General features: G+C 44.8%; 1 protein-coding gene across 6 annotated transcripts in view; it reads left to right on the top strand.

Annotated features, from left to right (window-relative positions):
• Positions 1-19,538, top strand: part of PPP2R5E (protein phosphatase 2 regulatory subunit B'epsilon) — a 144,170-nt gene that overhangs the window by 97,178 nt on the left and 27,454 nt on the right. For all 6 annotated transcript variants that reach the window (XM_060263336.1, XM_060263339.1, XM_060263335.1 and 3 more), the window contains exons 4-8: positions 8,624-8,725; positions 13,887-13,979; positions 14,717-14,847; positions 14,945-15,004; positions 17,941-18,049. In XM_060263336.1, the coding sequence (XP_060119319.1) occupies positions 8,624-8,725; positions 13,887-13,979; positions 14,717-14,847; positions 14,945-15,004; positions 17,941-18,049 (495 nt within the window). The remainder of the gene's footprint in view (positions 1-8,623; positions 8,726-13,886; positions 13,980-14,716; positions 14,848-14,944; positions 15,005-17,940; positions 18,050-19,538) is intronic.

The following is a 19,538-nucleotide window of genomic DNA, read 5'->3' as shown; positions in this document are numbered from 1 at the left end:
ATGCAGAATCGGTCTGTACTTGTCATCAGAGGAGGATCTTCAGAAAGATGAGCAATCTGAAACTTAATCGTGATGAGTTGGTTTCTCTGGGTTACTAGAGAGGCGGACCGGGGGCTTCAAATCTCTTCTTGTCTTGGATATTCCCCTTGAAAAGCCGGGTTTGCAGTTTGGGAGTGCTGTTCAGCACAAGTAATCAATCCCAGGTGGCTGTGATGGTCCAGAGTGCTTTTGCTCAGCTTTGGCTGATGGACGTTCTTAGTCAGATCTAGCCGCAGGGACCCATGTGTTAGTTACAACTAGATGGGACTATTGCAACTAGATGGGACTATTGAGGTTACCCTTGTGTTAGTTACAACTAGATGGGATTATTGTAACTAGATGGGATTATTGAGTTTACCCTTGAGCACTCAGAAGCTGTGGCTAGTCAGGATGCCCCAGTTAGACTGCTAGTCGGGAGTGTATGACTCCAATACAACAGCAGTACTCAACTGACTACCAATCCACTCCTAAGCCCCTATTTAAGGTTTTTGACCTTTAATTCCTACATGGCTTGAGACAGGGGCATCTGAAGGACTATTTCCTCCCCTATGTTCTTGCCTGGAAATTAAGATCACAAGCAGAGGGCCCTCCAGACTGCTCCATCCATTAAACAATCTTGTTTGTTGGGGTATACAAGAGAAGGCCTTGTCAGTGGTATCCCCTTGATTATGGAACACTGTCATCAGGGAGATTCACCTGGCCCCTTGATATTCAGTCTTTAGGAGGCCGCTGAAGATGGTTTTATTTAGGATGCTTGATTAAAACAGTTCTAAACTGTGGTTTTAAACATTTTTTTGGCTTTATGTATTTTTTATGTTCTCTATTTTATATATATCAACTTGAGCTCCATAAGGAAGAAGAAAGGTGGCTTAGAAATGCTTCAGATAAATAAAACCTTAAGAGTGGAGTATCATGGAAGAGGTAGTCCTGTAGATATATGGATTATAAGAACATAAGAGAAACCATGTTGGATCAGGCCAGTGGCCCATCCAGTCCAACACTGTGTGTCACACAGTGGCCAAAAAACCCAGGTGCTATCAGAAGGTCCATCAGTAGGGCCAGGACGCTAGAAGTCCTCACACTGTTGTCTCTCCCAAGCACCAAGAATACAGAGCATCACTTGCTCCAGACAGAGAGTTCCAACAATATACCATGGACCTCTCCTCCATATGTTTATCTAATCCCCCCTTGAAGCTGGCTGGTCCTTGGGTAGTAATGTAAGATCAATGAAGCAATGTAGGGAGCATCTGGGACCAGGCTGATGTTTGCCCATGATATGCCAGTGTATCTTTCCAAAATGTGTTATGCTGATGTTTCAGCTGTGTGATTGATACCTAGCAATGTTGGCTGGTGAGGAGGCTCAAAATGAAGACTGTGTTGCAAAGCAGCTAAACTTCTCTCCTAAACCAGATTCAGTCATTTGTTACATAATGCTAATAGATTAATCTGCAATGCTAGTGTTACTGTCGTGTGCTATTCGCAATCTATCACCATTTGTATTAAAGTAAAACATTTCCCCCCAGCACTGCTGTATGAAATAATCCTCAGAAAGTCTTGGAAAGATAATGCAGCAAATTTTAACCATATGACTGTGTTGTATCATAAATTCTTAACCTCAATAATCTGGGTTGTCTTTGAGACGAGACTTTTACAAATGAAAGAACCGTCTCCACTGATACCAGCCCATGTTTGCAGGGAGCATTGTGGGTTATTTTTTTCTCTGCATCACTGTGTCTGCATTCACAAGGGTGAACAATGGCAAGTGGAGCATATACATGGGCAGGATCCTTCCTCATTTGGGCATAGCACCTGCCTCAATGTGAATTCAGTGCCATGAGAGGACAGGTCTGTGGCTGCATCTCGCATCCAGCCCTTTCTTCTGTATGCAGTCATAGAACAGTAGCATGTTCCTTGATCAAGTGGAGGTGAGTGGCCTGGATGTGGATATGGGTGGCATGCCCAGATCTCCCATTTTATATAATGGTCTGTTGGGGTGAGGGAGTATAGGTCAAGGAGCTCTATTATGTTCTATAGAGGAATCCCTAACATTTGTTTTCATCAGTGTTACGATGAATGTTAAGATCAGTGTTAAGATGAATGCTAAAGCACACTGCTGCAAAGCTGTTAGATCCAGGCTGTTTGTATTTGTTACTGTGAGCGGTTGGAGAAATTTAGGATTGTGTGGCCCACTTTAGCCTACATTCACAGTTGAGTATTCTGAGCATAAGTGGGCCTTCCACCTGCTGCCTTCCATTCTGCTGCCTTTCGTTCTAGGGCTTCTAGTGTCCTAGCCCCACTAGTGGACCTCTTGATGGAACCTGGGTTTTTTGGCCACTGTATGGAATAGTGTTGGACTGGATGGGCATCTGGCCTGGTCCAATATGGCGGCTTGTATGTTCCTGTGTTCCTAGACTAAAGGAACTGCTGGCTAAGTTTTTATACCCAGCTACAAAAATGCATCTGCCCAGGTCCTCTTGTGGATCAAAAACTGGCTAATTAATAGGAAGCAGAGAGTGAGTATAAATGGGCAGTCTTCGCAGTGGAGGACGGTAAGCAGTGGAGTGCCGCAGGGCTCGGTACTGGGTCCCATGCTCTTTAATTTGTTCATAAATGATTTGGAGTTGAGAGTAAGCAGTGAAGTGGCCAAGTATGCGGATGACACTAAATTGTTCAGGGTGGTGAGAACCAGAGAGGATTGTGAGGAACTCCAAAGGGATCTGTTGAGGCTGGGTGAGTGGGCGTCAACGTGGCAGATGAGTTCAGTGTGGCCAAGTGCAAAGTAATGCACATTGGGGCCAAGAATCCCAGCTGCAAATACAAGTTGATGGGATGTGAACTGGCAGAGACTGACCAAGAGAGAGATCTTGGGGTCGTGGTAGATAACTCACTGAAAATGTCAAGACAGTGTGCAATTGCAATAAAAAAGGCCAACACCATGCTGGGCATCATTAGGAAGGGAATTGAAAACAAATCAGCTGGAATCATAATGCCCCTGTATAAATCGATGGTGCAGTCTCATTTGGAATACTGTGTGCAATTCTGGTCACTGCACCTCAAAAAGGATATTATAGCATTGGAGAAAGTCCAGAAAAGGGCAACTAGAATGATTACAGGTTTGGAACACTTTCCCTATGAAGAAAGGTTCAAATGCTTGGGGCTCTTTAGCTTGGAGAAGCGTCGACTGCGGGGTGACATGATAGAGGTTTACAAGATTATGCATGGGATGGAGAAGGTAGAGAAAGAAGTCCTTTTTATCCCTTTCTCACAATACAAGAACGAGTGGGCATTCAATGAAATTGCTGAGCAGTCAGGTTAGAACGGATAAAAGGAGGTACTTCTTCACCCAAAGGGTGATTAACATGTGGAATTCACTGCCACAGGAGGTGGCGGCGGCTACAAGCATAGTCAGCTTCAAGAGGGGGTTAGATAAAAATATGGAGCAGAGGTCCATCAGTGGCTATTAGCCACAGTGTGTGTGTGTGTGTATATATTTGTGTGTGTGTGTGTGTGTGTGTGTGTGTGTATATAAATTTTTGGCCACTGTGTGATACAGAGTGTTGGACTGGATGGGCCATTGGCCTGATCTAACATGGCTTCTCTTATGTTCTTAGGACAATGGGGGACCGTTGACTGATCACTGAGGCTCTGTCTGAACGTTTTGGAAGAAACCCTGTGACCCTCGATGTGTTGAAATCAGTGTTTATTGAAAAGATTAATTAGCCCATTCAAGCCCTCTTGATAATAGCAAGCAGATATACTAGCAGAAACACTAGGATGTCCTCATTAAGTAGCAAAAATATGTGAAGCATGAGTGTGCACATGTTGCGCAATGTGTATCAAGGGGGGTTGCAGATCCCAAGGAAATAGTGTGAGAAGGCAAAGCAGGGCTGGTAGCCACCTCTACACATATCCGCCTGTGTGGCTTTGATTATGAAACAAGCTGCATTCATAAGGTATTGCTGGGCAAGTACTTTTAGGATTTCAGAATATCGATTTGAAATATTTATATCCTGCCTTCCCCCTAAAAAAAGGCAGCCATGGGTGGATTACTTACACATATACACAAGCAAATAAAAACACAGCCAACATTTAAAAGCAACAACCAGCTGCTTAACAAACTGATAAAAGGGTGGGGAATCCATAAAGAACTAACTAGCCCAACAAGCACTGCAGTGATATATGGATACGGTGCCAGTAACCGAAAAGCCCTCTGGAACAGAGCTGCCTTGGCAACCTCTGGCCTCCTCTTCCAGAGGGGTAAGGGTGATGACTACAAAAGCCCACAACCTGGCTGATGAGGACTGTAGTACAAGTCGGGTCAGACAGCAAAGCAAGGAAGATAAGTTTGGATAAGCAAAGTTGGAGAATCTGCATATTGTCATGCAGACCTCCCCACCCCCTCCCCTGGTCATGTAGGGCATCTTAGCTGAGAACCAGTGGAAACTGGAAACATACAGGCAGCCAATTAAAGTGCTTCAAAACAGGTTGTAATATGCGGAAATCTATCTGCTCCTGCCCAAAGATGAGCCAGTGCATTTTTCAGTAATTGAAAAAAGTATGACACAGCCATATTTGGTATGACACCAGCAGAAAGTTTCTGGCGTAAAATCTTGTGCAGCCTGTTTCTGAGCGCTATGATATATAGGGAGGAAAGCGACTTTGTGCAAGCAGAACCCGTGCTAAGCCCATGTTTCTGCTTGTGCATCACTGCATCATCGTCAGGTTTTTCCCCATTCATAGAATCATAGAGGGACCTGCACGGTCATCTAGTCCAACCCCCTGCACAATGCAGGAAACTCACAAGTACCTCCCCTTAAATTCACAGGATCCTCATTGCTGTCAGATGGCCATCTAGCCTCTGTTTAAAAACCTTCAAGGAAGGAGAGCCCACCACCTCCTGAGGAAGCCTGTTCCCATATTCCTCTCTCGTGTGTCCCTGTTGCTCTCCTCTTGGTTCTCACCTGCCTCAGATTCCTTCATTTCTGCATGAAACGAAAGTGACGAAAGACAAAAGGACTTGCCATGGGGAAAATTGTGAAGGTTTTTTCCACTTTGGTAACACTGACTAAAGGGAAATAGGGCATTTTCAGGGATATGTATAGAAATGTAATGGGATTTGGGCTTGTTTGGGTTTTTTTAATGATCCAAATGTATATATTTATAACTGCATTTGGAATGGTTTGACTTTTAGTCATTATTTGGCATTTTTCAGCAGATGATACCTTCAGTTTTTCTGATTTATCAACTTTTGCATAACAGTTTATCAGTAATATCATTAGATTCAGCTGAGCTTTTAAACATTAGAGAGTTTTATTTTTGTAATTTTTAAATAATTGTTTTATTGTCCTGAATGCATGCGGATTCGGTATCAAAGGGGAAAGTGCAGACTGAATTTTGTGGGCATTGTTGTATCAACTCTTTTTATATTTAATGTTTGTTGCATGGTGTGATCTGTATGTTGCGTGATTTTATTTACTGCCTGATGCCAGCCTATATTCATTGGGCTCTGTGTGCATGGGCTCAGCATAGAAGGGATGTCCATGCATGCACATCAGGTGCACCGAGGTTGTGAGAATGGTCATCACAGCAGTGAGTGTGCCCATGCATCCTCCTACATGTTAACACATTCTTTAAGCAATGTCTGCATAGGACTATAGTTGTGTTACACTACTGTAGATGGAAGAACACTTGGCAGGGCCATAGCCAGGATTTCACAGCAGTCTTTTTTTTTGTTGGGGGGGGGGGAGGGCACGGAGCCACCTAGTTTGGCCTTCTCAAGTTAAAGTGATAGCTCCTGTCCCCAATTTGTCTAACTCAGTAAACCTTCCAGGGGGATCTGGCTGCAAGCAGGCTTCTCCCTCCTCCCATGCCAACCTGAAGCCCCTCCCTGCCGGTCTCTCTGGTCAGGCCACCCTCCCAGAAGGATCTGCCCCCCCCCCCTCAGATTTTAAGGTCCCCGCTGCCTCTAGTCGCCGAGGATCCATCAGGGGCTTGTTTCTGTTCCCAGGAAGGCTTCTTCCTTCAGCACCCCAGCAGCAATGCTGTACTTGTTCAGAGTGGCAGCGACTGGTGGTCAGCAAAGGGGGCACATTGTAGGTTCCCCATTGCAGGGGCCATACAGATGGAAGTTGGGGGGGGGGTTGAATGGCGTGGCCTTCCCCCCGGGCCCCACTGTAGCTACAGGCCTGACACTTGGAGTCTTCAAGTTAATGCCAGCGATAGGGAGGACTGTTATTTCTCCTGGAGAGCCAGCCAGTATGGTGTAGTGGTAAAGAGCAGTTGACACGAACCTGAAGAACCTGGTATGATTCCCCATTACTCCACATGCAGCAGCTGGGTGACCTCAGGTCAGTCATAAGTTCTCTCAGAGCTCTCTCTCTGCCCCACCTACCTCTCAGGGTGGCTGTTGTGGGGAGAGGAAGGAAAAGGCTATTATAATCAGTTTTGAGATTCCTTAAGTTATCAGTGACCTGTATATTTTCATTTTGGTTTTGACTGTCCTACAGAAAATGCTGACTTAAGATTTGCTTGTCTGCTATTATTAGCCGGTGGCATGCTCACTGTTGTAGTTTATTATAGTAGCAGAAAGCACTTTGGGTGGGAAGACTGATTATTTCTTGGCATTTATATAGCTCTTTAGAGAGGCAAAATCACTTTTTATATTTTATCTCAGTCCCTTCAACAAGCCTGCAGGGTGGGACAGTATCGTTTTGCAAATGAGTTAATTCAACAGGCAAGATTTGCACTCGAGGGCTTTGAGTCACAATTCAGACTGTTTTCCACTGTGCTACCAACACTGATGCAGTCTGATCTATTGGTTATATGAAATGAGTAGAATGAAGAGAATACCAGGATGGTACTTTAATTTGCCAAAAAAAAAAAAAGGCTATATGATTACATACTCCGTGGGCAAATTTAAAACTGGTTTGGTTATTTATTTCTAATAGCCTTGTCTGTCAGTGTGAAATGCTGAGCAATAGCAGTACATATTTGTGCATACCAGACTTCTATAGAAACCAGCATGTTTTCCCTAGTACTGAAGCAAAAGGCACCCTCTTGTGGTGATAATAGGAAAGGCTAATTGCGAAACTCATTCCTTGGTTATTATATCTCTGTATTTTAAATATTCTCTAGTTGTCCTCAGTCCCCCATATTTTTTGTATCCTCATAACATTTCTTTGCTTCTTGGTCTAGTTATTCAGTAAGGCTGGACAAATGACTTCTATTGTAATTATCTGTTTTATTTACCAACTTTCCACCTACCCAAACCTATATGGGTTATTTTGGGCCGATAATTGTTTATCCTTTACAATGTGCCCCTCAACATATGAACATATGAAGCTGCCTTATTCTGAATCAGACCCTTGGTCCATCAAAGTCAGTAGATTGGCAGCAGCGGCTCTCCAGGGTTTCAAGCTGAGGTTTTTCACACCTGTTTGCCTGGACCCTTTTTAGTTGGAGATTCCAGGAATTGAACCTGGGACCGTCTACTTACCAAGCAGATGCTCTGCTACTGAGCCACTGTCCCTCCCCACCATCCCTTCCCATCTGTGATGCATTTAATTATTGTTTTATTGTTCCTGCCTTGTTCAATTTTAATATATTGTTTTAATTTTGAATCGTCGGTTTTTATTGTTATTAGTCTATGTTGTGATCCACCCTGAGCCCGTTTACGGGAGAGGGCGGAATATAAGCCTACTAAATAAATAAATAAATATTTACCACTACCAGTATATCTGTTTGTTTCGGTATTCAGTATATTATCCTGTTAAATTCCTAGCAAATCCCAGCATGAAAATTAATTTATTCAAGTTACAAAAGTAGCAGGCTAGCATGCATTTTGTAAGTTTCAGATCTTTAAGAATATTACTTGTTAATTTAACCAGATTCCTAAGAATATTGAAACGGCAGAAAACTGCTTTAGAGCCTGCATGGTATAATGTATAGTATTTTGGACAGGGTCGCGCAGCTTGGGTTTAAATCCCTACCTAACTGTTGAGATCTGAACTGAGCAATGTAAGGAAAGGTAAGAGATGAAGGCTGCATCCATAATGGTTGTGGGACATTATATAAAATGGAGACGGGTATAGCTTGATAGACACTGTTTGTCCGTAGTTCTTAGAAACAGGTAGTGAACGACTACATTAACCAGTCTGTTCTCTTTAGCTGTTGGCTGCAGTTTTGAACAGTGATATCTGCCATTTCGTGAATTGAAATTGCTGTAGAAATTGTTCCTATATGGTAGCATTCAGTGAGTCAAAGGCAGAATAGAATTTATGTATTCTTTGGGTAAATTCTGGCAATTTGTTGATGCTGTCTGATGCTTTTGCTTTGTAAGACATGGGAGAGCAGAAACCGTAGTGCACTTTATAGGGAAGAGTAATTGTAACAAAACAAAGCTGGAAGGAATTATAAGAACACGATTGAAATAGAAGAGAAAGATTGTATAGGGAATGCGAAAGGGCTGGATCTCTTTCACAGCTCTCCAAAGAGGGGCTGTATTTAAGTTACTGCATGCAAGCTTCTTGGAGCTGGCTGTATTTCTGCAACAGCAGCTCTTAATTTTGTTCCTTCTCTTTCCTAGGTATCTTGCAATATTTTCCGAACTCTTCCTCCTAGCGATAGCAATGAGTTTGATCCAGAAGAAGATGAACCCACCCTTGAGGCATCATGGCCACATTTACAGGTGATTTTCAGTCTTGCATTTTTAATGGAGTTGTGCAACAGAATAGAAACCCAAATAAACATTTTTTATATGTATAGACAAGGGGAGAGAGGGAAAAGGGGATCAGTTTGCCAGTGATGGGAGGGTCCTCTGACCCATGGTAGATACCAGAATGTTTGTCTTCTTGTGTTTGAAGCTGCAAGGCACCATTGGAGTTTCGTAAAGAATCAAGCAGTGCTTAACTTGGTTATTCTGATAGTAGGCCCATTAGTTGTAATGAAAGGTGCATAGAAATGCACCACTACTGAAATAACAGTGGTATGTTTCCAGCACTATAAGCAGATATGTCTCTGTGTCTCTCTGTCTCTCTCCCACACACCCCCTCCCTATTGTTATCTAGAATTTGTTTGCATCCATGCTGTTCCAAAAGTAGAATCCAAAGCCATGAACACAATCTACATAATACCTATTTGGGCCAGTCAAATGGCAGATAACAGTGTACAAACTTTCAGGATTGCGGGAACTCTTAATCAGGGTCGATGTTATAAAAATTAGGAATAAGGCCCATTGTGGAGAAAAATCCAACGGGCTCTAGAAAGAGGCTCTGGGCGAGTGCCCCCCACCCTTGCTGTCTTCCCACCTATCCAGATCCTGCTCTGAAGCCCTAACTTCTATGTCCTCCTTAAACTTCACCACTGAATATCCAGGAATTTCCCACCAGTTTGGAACTGGCAGCCACAATCTGGACTAGCTCCAGTGAGTTCTCCCTCTGAGGCCTTTAGTGATACCTTTCAGACCAACAGCCTGTCTCTGATAACATTGTTGGTCGTAAGCACAGGACTTTAGTCTCTGTGTCTTGCTTTCCCTTGGCATCTTTCTTTCTGTATCTGGACTGTTGCCACAGGACACCATTTCCCCCCCTTTCCAGAGGAGGATAGGGAGGAGTCCTCAGCCAATCAAGGGAAGCCTCTCTCTTGCTGTTTCTGTCCACCTCCCTCAGCCAGTCAAGGGAAGGGTCTCTTTCCTCTGTGAATCAATGTGACAGGCAGTTCAGCCAATGGGAGAGTAGGGAGAGCCAGTAACTGCCAGAACTAAGGTTGGTTGCCTTTTACAAGCAACAGCCAGTTGGGTGGGAGAGAGGAGCAGACTCAACCAATTGCATACAAGTACTCTTGATTGAAAGTTTGATGGGCCAAAGGTTGATGCACCACAGCCCCACCCAGTCCTACCCAGTCAGCAAAAAAGCTCTCAAAATCTTTTGGCTGTCCCTGGGCTAAAAGAGACTAGGCTTAATTCCACCAGAGCAAGAGCCTTCTCAGTTGCAGCCCAATACTCTGGAACACCCTCCCAGAAGCCATCAGGGCCCTGCGGGACTTATCGCAGTTCCGCAGGGCCTTCAAGACTGAACTGTTTTGGATGGCAAATAACACCTAACGGGAGACGGCTGTCATCGCATCTGGATCTGTCACACTTTAGTACTAACTGCCTAGGATCTGTATACGTTGAGAAATATTATATTCCTGAAGTAACGCCATTGCAATTTATCTGACTGTTGTATTGTTTTAATATTGCTTATTGTTTATTGTGTATTTTAAGTTAGCCGCCTTGAGTCTGCATAGAATAGGCGGGATATAAATATAACATAAATAAATAAATAAATTTTGCCAAGGTGAAAGGGCTTTTATTATTTTATAGAAGATAGATAGATGGCAGTGGGGGAGAGGGAATGCAGGATGTGAATGTTAAGACCTGGTCAGATCTGCATTGTGTGTTGAGATGCTAGCAATGCCTGAATTCAGTCAATAAAGAGAAGTATGTGAGTATAAATACAAATGAGTGAGTGTATGGGGATGCACCTTTAGCTTGATTTGCATCTTTACATATGTACTTTGGTGCTGGCAATAGAAATCTTGACAGTCTTCCATTTGGCAATTTCTGTCAATCACAGCAATTGCAATTCATTTTGGGCAGTTGTTTATTTGAGCGACTTTCTGTGTATTCTTCATTTTGGTAAACTTTTTTAGTTGTTTATTACTTTTCACTTTTTGGTTGCCATTTAAAACTGACAAGGAACTTTTGAATCTCTGTGCGGGGCAGTGACTATGGATTGGATCCGAAGCACTGTATACCAGGGGTGTCAAACATGCGGCCCAAGGGCTGGATCAGGCCCCCGGAAGGCTTCTATCAGGCTTGCGAGCAATTCACTGTCATCTGCTTCCTTCTCTCTCTCACTTCCTTCTGCATCACAGTTTGCTTTGCCAGGCTTGCTTAATTACACAGGAGCTACAGAGCAATGCGTCTATTTTCTCCATTGGCTGACAAGCACATGAAGCAGCTTACATACAAAAGCTCACAATGCCCAGCCATTTCATGTTTTCCTTTGGGTCTTAGGCTCAAAGTATTGACCATGAGATTTCTGAAATGAATGTCAATATATCAAAAGTAGGTTTGCAATTTACAGACACACACCTGAACAGCATACTGAAGATTGCTACAGCACAGATTTTGATGCAATAATTCATTGCAAAAGGTGTCAGTTATCAGAAACAGTTAAACAAAATATTGCAAGAGTGCTAACTTGTTAAGCATATTTTAAGGGGTTTTTTTAAACCCTTTAATTGCATTTATCTGCGTCCTTTATAAATTTTGCTACCTGGCATTACATTTTATGGCACACATGGCTTAGCCGCACAAGATCTCATTTGTGTCAGATCCGGCCCTCATAACAAATGAGTTTGATGCCCCTGCATACACTTGTGGAATGGGCTTCCCTGCCAGCCCACTGAACCTCATGGGCTGTGCTCCTGGAACTCAAGGAATCCTTACAGAAGTGGGTGTCTGCCGAAAATTGCCCTTCTCCCAACACGAAGTGCCATTTCATTAGCGCAAGTTCCATTACACTGGCTGACAAGAGCCTTTGGATCCCACCCAGTATGTACTGTTTGAGGGATGTACAGGGGACAGATGTTCTGTTTTTGCTTGGAATTCTGTTTCAGGTTTCTGCAAAAGAGCACACTACCTAAAATGTCTTTTAAAGGAAAACTTGCTGCTTTCAGTTCTCCAGCAATTTTAGCCGCAAAAAATGCCAGAACGTTTCTCTGCTACGCTGCAATTTCTGCAGCCGGTTCCACTTAGGCTTCAGTAATGAAAAACACCCAATCCTGCTGCTCTGTTTCCATTCCCTTTTGTACGCTGAATGAATGGCCTGATTTGATGAGTTCTTTCTCCCCCCCTCCCCCTCCCCCAATAAATATGGAAGCATAGATGGACATAGCACTGAGCTGAACAGCTTTTGTGGTGGTTTTCTGAGGCTCCTTCAGAATGAAATGAAACTAATAAGAACGACATGACTCATAGCGTGCGGTGTGGAGACACACACGACTGTGCTCCCCATTCCCGTGGAGTTTAAAATGCGAACAAGATTTGAAACCTGCATGAAAGGGAGTCGCTTGGCAAAGTAATTTGGGGTGAGGAAAGTTAGCAGGGAAAGAAGATGACTGCAGATTTATACCCCGCCCGTCTCTCTGAATCAGAGACTCAGAGCGGCTTACAATCTCCTATATCTTCTCCCCCCGCAACAGACACCCTGTGAGGTGGGTGGGGCTGAGAGGATTCTCCCAGCAGCTGCCCTTTCAAGGACAACTCCTGAGAAAGCTATGGCTGACCCAAGGCTATTCCAGCAGCTGCAAGTGGAGGAGTGGGGAATCAAACCCGGTTCTCTCAGTTAAGAGTCCGCACGCTTAACCACTACACCAAAATCGAAAGGGTTAAGTTCCCACTCCCCTGCCTTCAAAACAGAAGGGGCTGCAGTTACATATCTCTGATTTGGTACAGGAGAGAGAGCATACAAGAGAGTGTGTGTCAGTGTCCTTCAAGCCGGAGGGGGAAATCTTCCAGGCAACTTGGAGACTCCTGATTAAATCACATTATTCTGCATCAGGCGTCTGTCTTGCAGTAAAACGCTCCCGAACATTTTCTAATTGTCGTTAAACGTTTCTAAAACTGTTTCACCAGCTCTTGTTAACATCATAATTGCTTTATTTCATATGATTTCAAGAGTCTGGAGGGCAGAGGAATGCGGCTTGATGATTATCCCAGAGAGCTGTGACAAGCCAGCCAGCCAGAGTGATCCTTTTAGGGTTGGCAGAGCCGTCTCCTGGTGTGTGCTGGAATTCTTCTGACTGCGGCTCGAATTAGAAAAATTAATAGATGCTTTGTGGTCACTCTACCTCAAATAGCGATTCTGAAAGACATCTCATTTTGGATGTCTATCATGCCTGGTCCCGAGGGCTCGGCGCTTAATTGTGCATGTGGAAGAGTTACAATTAAAAGAGGCTGTATAAATGGGTCCAGCATTCCACAACAAGAAAACTGCTTCTGCTGATATAATGCAGCTTTTCTGTATAAGCGTGGGCGTGGAGGTGGCAATTTCAGCAGAAGGGAAGACGTATCAGGTCATTGAAAGAGCAGACACGCAGGTAGTTTCTCATCCCACCTCTTTTTCTCTTTTTGAAGAAAAAGAAGAATTGCAGATTTATACCCCACCCTTCTTTCTGAACCTCTGCCAGAGCTATGGCTAACCCAAGGCCATTCCAGCAGGTACAAGTGGAGGAGTGGGGAATCAAACCCGGTTCTCCCAGATAAGAGTCCACACACTTAACCACTACACCAAACTGGCTCTTCTCTTTTTGCTTGGAATTCTGTTTCAGGTTTCTGCAAAAGAGCATCGTACCTAAAATATCTTTTAAAGGAGTTTCTCTTTTTTTAAAACACAAAGGAAAGGAAAAGGAAAGGTCCCCTGTGCAAGCGGCAGTCATTTCCGACTCTGGGATGATGTTGCTTTCACAATGTTTTCATGGCAGACTTTTTATGGGGTGGTTTGCCATTGCCTTCCCCAGTCATCTACGCTTTCCCCCCAGCAAGCTGGGGACTCATTTTACCGACCTTGGACGGATGGAAGGCTGAGTCAACCTGAGCCGGCTACCTGAAAACCCAGCTTCCACCGGGGATCAAACTCAGGTCATGAGCAGAGCTTAGGACTGCAGTACTGCATCTTTAACACTCTGCACCACGGGGCTTTTTAAAACACAAAAACAGTCATATATATGAATGTAAAAATACGGTATACATAGGTCAAATAAGAGACCTAAACCAGTGTATTGATTTTTTTTTCTTTTTGCAGCTTGTATATGAATTTTTCATACGATTTTTGGAAAGCCAAGAATTCCAGCCCAGCATTGCCAAAAAGTACATAGATCAGAAATTTGTATTACAGGTAAGAAGGTTATTGTCTTCGAAGCTCCTGTTCATGTTTGATATTAACTGTTTGAACTTCTGTGGTTGAGTTTGATCAGTGGATGTTATGAGCCAGAGGAACTTAAGAAATAAGTTTAGGACCTTGAGTGTGGACTGTCATGAGAAACTCATTGAAATAAAGGTAGCATTGAGGTTTTCACCCTCTCCTGAAGTCCTGATCCAGCCCTGTCTGTTGGGACTTGCCCAATACATAAGAACACATGAGAAGCCATGTTGGATCAGGCCAGTGGCCCATCCAGTCCAACCTTCTGTGACACATAGTAGCCAAAACCCAGGCGCCATCAGGAGAACTCCAGAAGCCCTCCCACTGTTACCTCCCAAGCACCAAGAATTCCAAGCATCACTGCCCCAGAGATGGTATTCCCTCTATACCTTGTGGCTAACAGCTACTTATGGATCTCTGTTCCATTTATTTATTCAGTCCCCTCTTGAAGCCTGTGTGCTTGTAGCTGCCACCGCTTCCTGCGGCAGTGAATTTCACATATTAATTGCTCTTTGGGTGAAGCAGCAGTAGGTAGGCAGGTTGGGACTTGGGAGAGGTGAATTTTGGGGTTCAGAAACACAAAGCACAGGAAGCAGAGAAGCAAGGGCCCGAGAAATCAGCAAATAAAGCTGATTCAGACATGCAAAGCGTAGAGTTGCACACCATATCTGAACTTCATGTTTTGTTTTGGTTTTCTCCCCCTTTTTGAACAGCTTTTGGAGCTATTTGACAGTGAAGATCCTCGAGAGCGGGACTACCTAAAAACAGTCTTACACAGAATTTATGGCAAGTTCCTTGGTCTTAGAGCATTTATCAGAAAACAGATTAACAATATTTTTCTACGGTAAGGCCCCTGTCACTGGTTTACTAACTTTACATGGGCTAGAGACTGGAATAAACAGGAATGGATTCATTGGACATATTTCATTTGCTTTTGGCAGGTTTGTTTATGAAACTGAACACTTCAACGGTGTAGCTGAACTGCTGGAAATCTTAGGAAGGTAAACCAACTTTCATGTTAATAGCTGATCTCTTATGTGGTCTCGTCTCCATACATGTGGTGTCATGTTTGGTATATGAAAGAGTTGCCAGGCCATTTTGAGAGCCAGAGCTTACATGGAGGGAAGTGCCATTTATTTCAGCCAGATGCTTCCAAAATAGCTGTGCTGATGATGGTGACTGTACAGTCCAGCAGGGCTTTTTTTGTAGCAGGAACTCCTTTGCATATTAGGCCACACCCCCATGATGTAGCCAATCCTCCAAGAGCTTACAGCGCTCTTCGTACAGGGCCTGCTGTAAGCTCCAGGAGGATTGGCTACATCATGGGGGTGTGGCCTAATATGCAAAGAAGTTCCTGCTACAAAAAAAGCCCTGCAGCGCAGTATAAGCTTGTAAAATGAGGACTCTCACATAGGCGCAAAATTGGTGCCCTTTTATCAAAGTTCGGCTGTTGCTCCCCACATCAGCGGAATACCAGCTATGGTTGTCTTTTTTCTTGAATGGCTGTTACGCACCCAGTACTCAGACAACAGCTCAATCTACAGAGGTAGAAGTAATGGGGAGCTATGGATGGCTGTCCTTGAAAGTGAGGAAGGATATTGATTGACTTGCTTACTTCATTTGTGCTCTGCCTTTGTCTGGGGGACCCGAAGCGGCTCACGTTGTTTTCCTTGCCACTGTTTTATCCTCACAGTGACCCTGTGAGACATTAGACTGAGAGTGTACGACAGGCCCAAGGTTTGCCCATCAAGCTTCCATGCAGACAGGGCTGGCGCGTGGGAGTCGGCAAAGTAGGCGGTCGCCTGGGCACCACTTCGCTGCGGGGGGCACGCGCCCCCTCCCCACTCACACCGACCCAAACCTGGCTCAGCTGTCCCTTGCTGGGCAGCGGCAGGAGTGACTTTTGGCTGCTCTTCGGCGGGTAGGGGGGTGGCCTCTGCCCCTCCCAAACGCGGCTTGGCTCGGCCCGTCCCTCTCCCTCTTCGGAGGGAGCCGGGAAGAGGCTGCCATCTTCCTGGCTCCCTTTGAAGTGGCAGAGAGCTGGACTGAGTGTTCGCGCAGCCCAGTGATGTCACGGGGGCGCTGGGACAGGGTGGCGCGTGGGGCACCAGAAACTCTAGCCCCGGGCCTGCATCCAGAGAGTGGATTTGAAGCCGGGTCTAGCACTCTAACCTCTGCCCCGCCCTGAGCACAGGTTTTCTGGCAATAAAAGGTCTATCATGGGTTTCTGCCACTAGCCAGGAATGAACTCTGCTAGCGCAAGCTGGTCTTTTTGCTATCCCTGGCAAAGGGGCTTTACAACGACTGCGATGCATTTTGAGAAAGCAGTTCTAATAGATATTCACATATGATTTTCTTAACCCCCCCCCCCCCAAAAGCTCATGGGTCTTGCATAGGTACGTGCTTAACTTCAGGGCTCTATTTGTAGAAAAGGCCCAGCAGGAACTCATTTGCATTTTAGGCCACACCCCCTGATGCCACCATTGTTTCACGCAGGGCTTTTTTTTTTGTATATCAGGCCGCACCCTCTGACGCCATGCCAGCTGGAACTGTGTTCCTGCTTTAAAAAGAAAACCCTGCTTAACTTTAAATATAAGGTCGCATAGTTGGAAGTTGGGATGTTCATTCTGGAGAAGAGACAATTGGGGGGGGCAGGGTGGCGCTCTCTAAATATTTGAAGGGCTGTCACTCAGAGGAGGTCAAGGAGCTTTTCCTGTTGGCAGCAGAGGAGAGCACAGCAGAGGAGAGCACTCGCAAGAATGGGTTTAAATTAAGGGCAGCTGGGTATTAGGAAAAACTTTTTTGCAGTAAGAGTTGTTAAGCAGTGGAATCAGCTCCCCTGGGAGGTGGTGAGCTCCCCCTCTCTGGCAGTCTTCAAGCAGCAGCTGGGCAAACACTCGTCACGGATGCTTTAGGCTGGTCCTGCATTGAGCAGTGGGTTGCACTAGATGGCCTGTATGTTCCAACTCTGTGATTCTATGATTCTAAGCCTTTAAGAAGCTTTTTTTTTTATGACTTAGTTTTAGGGCTGTTACCTGATGCAAGGGGTTCTACCTGCAGTTGGGGTAAGAACGGACCTCAGGCTCACATGTTCCTTTCCTACTCTATTTTCGGTAGAAGTGAGTGGCTGACTTTAGAGATCCTAGCTTGAGTGTGGAGATCTCCTTGACACTACAAGATAAAGCTGTTACTTTAGAAAGTCTGTTCAGCCATTGACTTCTTCCCGCACTGCAGCAGAGGAGCATATAAGCCCATATCCTAGGGATCATGTGATAAGTTAGAAGTACCCAGACACCTGCTTCATAATATGTGCTATGAACTAGTAAAACACCTCTGCTTCATAATACTAATATGAACTGGTAAATTACGAGTGTGCTTTTTGTGAAACCATTTAGGATTAAAATATACAAGCTCATCTCCGCTCTCTGCAAAATTCAGCCCAAGTTTTCCATGTGTGTTTTGCCAAAAGCCCAGATCAGAGGCAGCCAAACTTGCTTAATGTAAAAGCCACACAGAATAAAGATCAGACGTCTGAGAGCTGCAAGACAGGAATGTTGGATGAGGGAGGGAGGGAGGGAAGAAGGAAGGAAAATAGATGGAGGAAGGATGGCGAGGTGGAAAGAAAGCAACTTTAAATGCATTCTCCAAGCTGCTGGTTGGCTTGGCTTGGAGAAGTGATTTAAAGAGAGAAATGCCTTCTCCAAACCAGCTGACAGGAGGGTGGGGGCTTCAAGAGCCACACAATATGTGTGAAAGAGCCACATGTGGCTCCCAAGCTACAGTTTGGCCACTCCTGGCCCAGATGTTGCATGGCTGTGATGTTCATCCTGTACAGCCACGGGGCAAGCCATCTTTTGCTGTAAGAGTTTTGCTTTGAGCCTCAATAAAAATTGTTTTGTCATAGTCATACAAAAAATGCTTGTTTTCTCTTTTCCAGTATTATCAATGGGTTCGCTTTACCTCTGAAAGCAGAGCATAAACAGTTTTTGGTGAAAGTGCTGATTCCTCTACATACCGTTAGGAGTTTATCGCTTTTCCATGCACAGGTAGAAATTTATTCAACTATTTTCTGTATCTCCCATTTTGCTAGAATTGTGCAGACATTAAATTCTCTTTCCCACAAAATTAAAGCATGTAGATTTTGATAAACATGGGGTTTTTTTTTTGTCAATTGTGCCATAGCTTCCAGTTATTTTTCCCCAAGTGACATGATAGAGGGGTGACATGATGGTTTACAAGATTATGCATGGGCTAGAGAAGGTAGAGAAAGAAGTACTTTCCTCCCTTTCTCACAATACAAGAACGAGTGGACATTCAATGAACTTGCTGAGCAGTCGGGTTAGAACAGATAAAAGGAAGTATTTCTTCACCCAAAGGGTGATTAACACATGGAATTCACTGCCACATGAGGTGGTGGCGGCTACAAGCATAGCCAGCTTCAAGAGGAGATTGGATAAACATATGGAGCAAAGGTTCCTTCATTGGTTATTAACCACAGCGTATTGTTGGAACTCTCTGTCTGGGGCAGTGATACTCTGTATTCTTGTTGCTTGGGGGGGCACAGTGGGAGGGCTTCTGGTAACCTGGCCCCAATGGTGGACCTTCTGATGGCACTTGGTTTTTTTTGGCCACTGTGTGACACAGAGTGTTGGACTAGATGGGCTATTGGCCTGATCCAACATGACTTCTCTTATGTTCTTAAGTGTAGTAGCAAAGATTGTGAGGCTGATGTATTACGAGCATTTGCTGTGGCAGAGGACATAAAGAAATAGCTGATACTGAAACTAGACCTGCAGTCTATTTCACCCATGCTGACTTCCCCTCGAAAGCGACAGATGGGCTTGAATGCCTTGGCTCTGAATCCATGGCAAAGATTTGTCCCCCAGGCTGGTACTTGAGAGGCCGATGCTGAACCTGGGATGTCACGTGAGCGAGTCATATACTGCGTGTCCCCTAGGCCCAGGCTAGCCCAGTCTCATCAGATCTTGGAAGCAAAGCAGGGTCTGTCATGGGAGACCACCAAGGAAGCCCAGGGTTGCTACACACAGAGAGGCCATGGCAAAACACCTCTGCTTATCTCTTGTCTCGAAAGCCCCATGAGGGTTACCAGAAATTGCCTGCGACTTGGCAGCCCTTTCCACCACCACGCCCCTTAGGCAAGAACCTCTTCCATGCAGTCCTTGGATTGGTGCAGCACTGACAGCATAAAAGATAAACCCATCAAACGTAAAATTGACAGCCAGTAAAAGCCAGAAGCGTAAATGCCTCCATAAATCTTTGATCAAAAGGTGTCCTTCCGCTCAAGGAGTGAGTGAATTCTTCTATGAGAGGGAATTGGGGAGGAACGGTGGCTCAGTGGCGGAGCATCTGCTTGGTAAGCAGAAGGTCCCAGGTTCAGTCTCCGGCATCTCCAACAAAGAAGGGTCCAGGCAAGTAGGCATGAAAAACCTCAGCTTGAGACCCTGGAGAGCCGCTGCCAGTCTGAGTAGACAATACTGGCTTTGATGGACCCGAGGGTCTGATTCAGTATGAGGC

Source organism: Heteronotia binoei, chromosome 21 (genome assembly GCF_032191835.1).
Source record: "Heteronotia binoei isolate CCM8104 ecotype False Entrance Well chromosome 21, APGP_CSIRO_Hbin_v1, whole genome shotgun sequence".
In the NCBI taxonomy this organism is placed as follows: Eukaryota; Metazoa; Chordata; class Lepidosauria; order Squamata; family Gekkonidae; genus Heteronotia; species Heteronotia binoei.
This window is presented reverse-complemented; position numbering and strand designations above follow the sequence as displayed.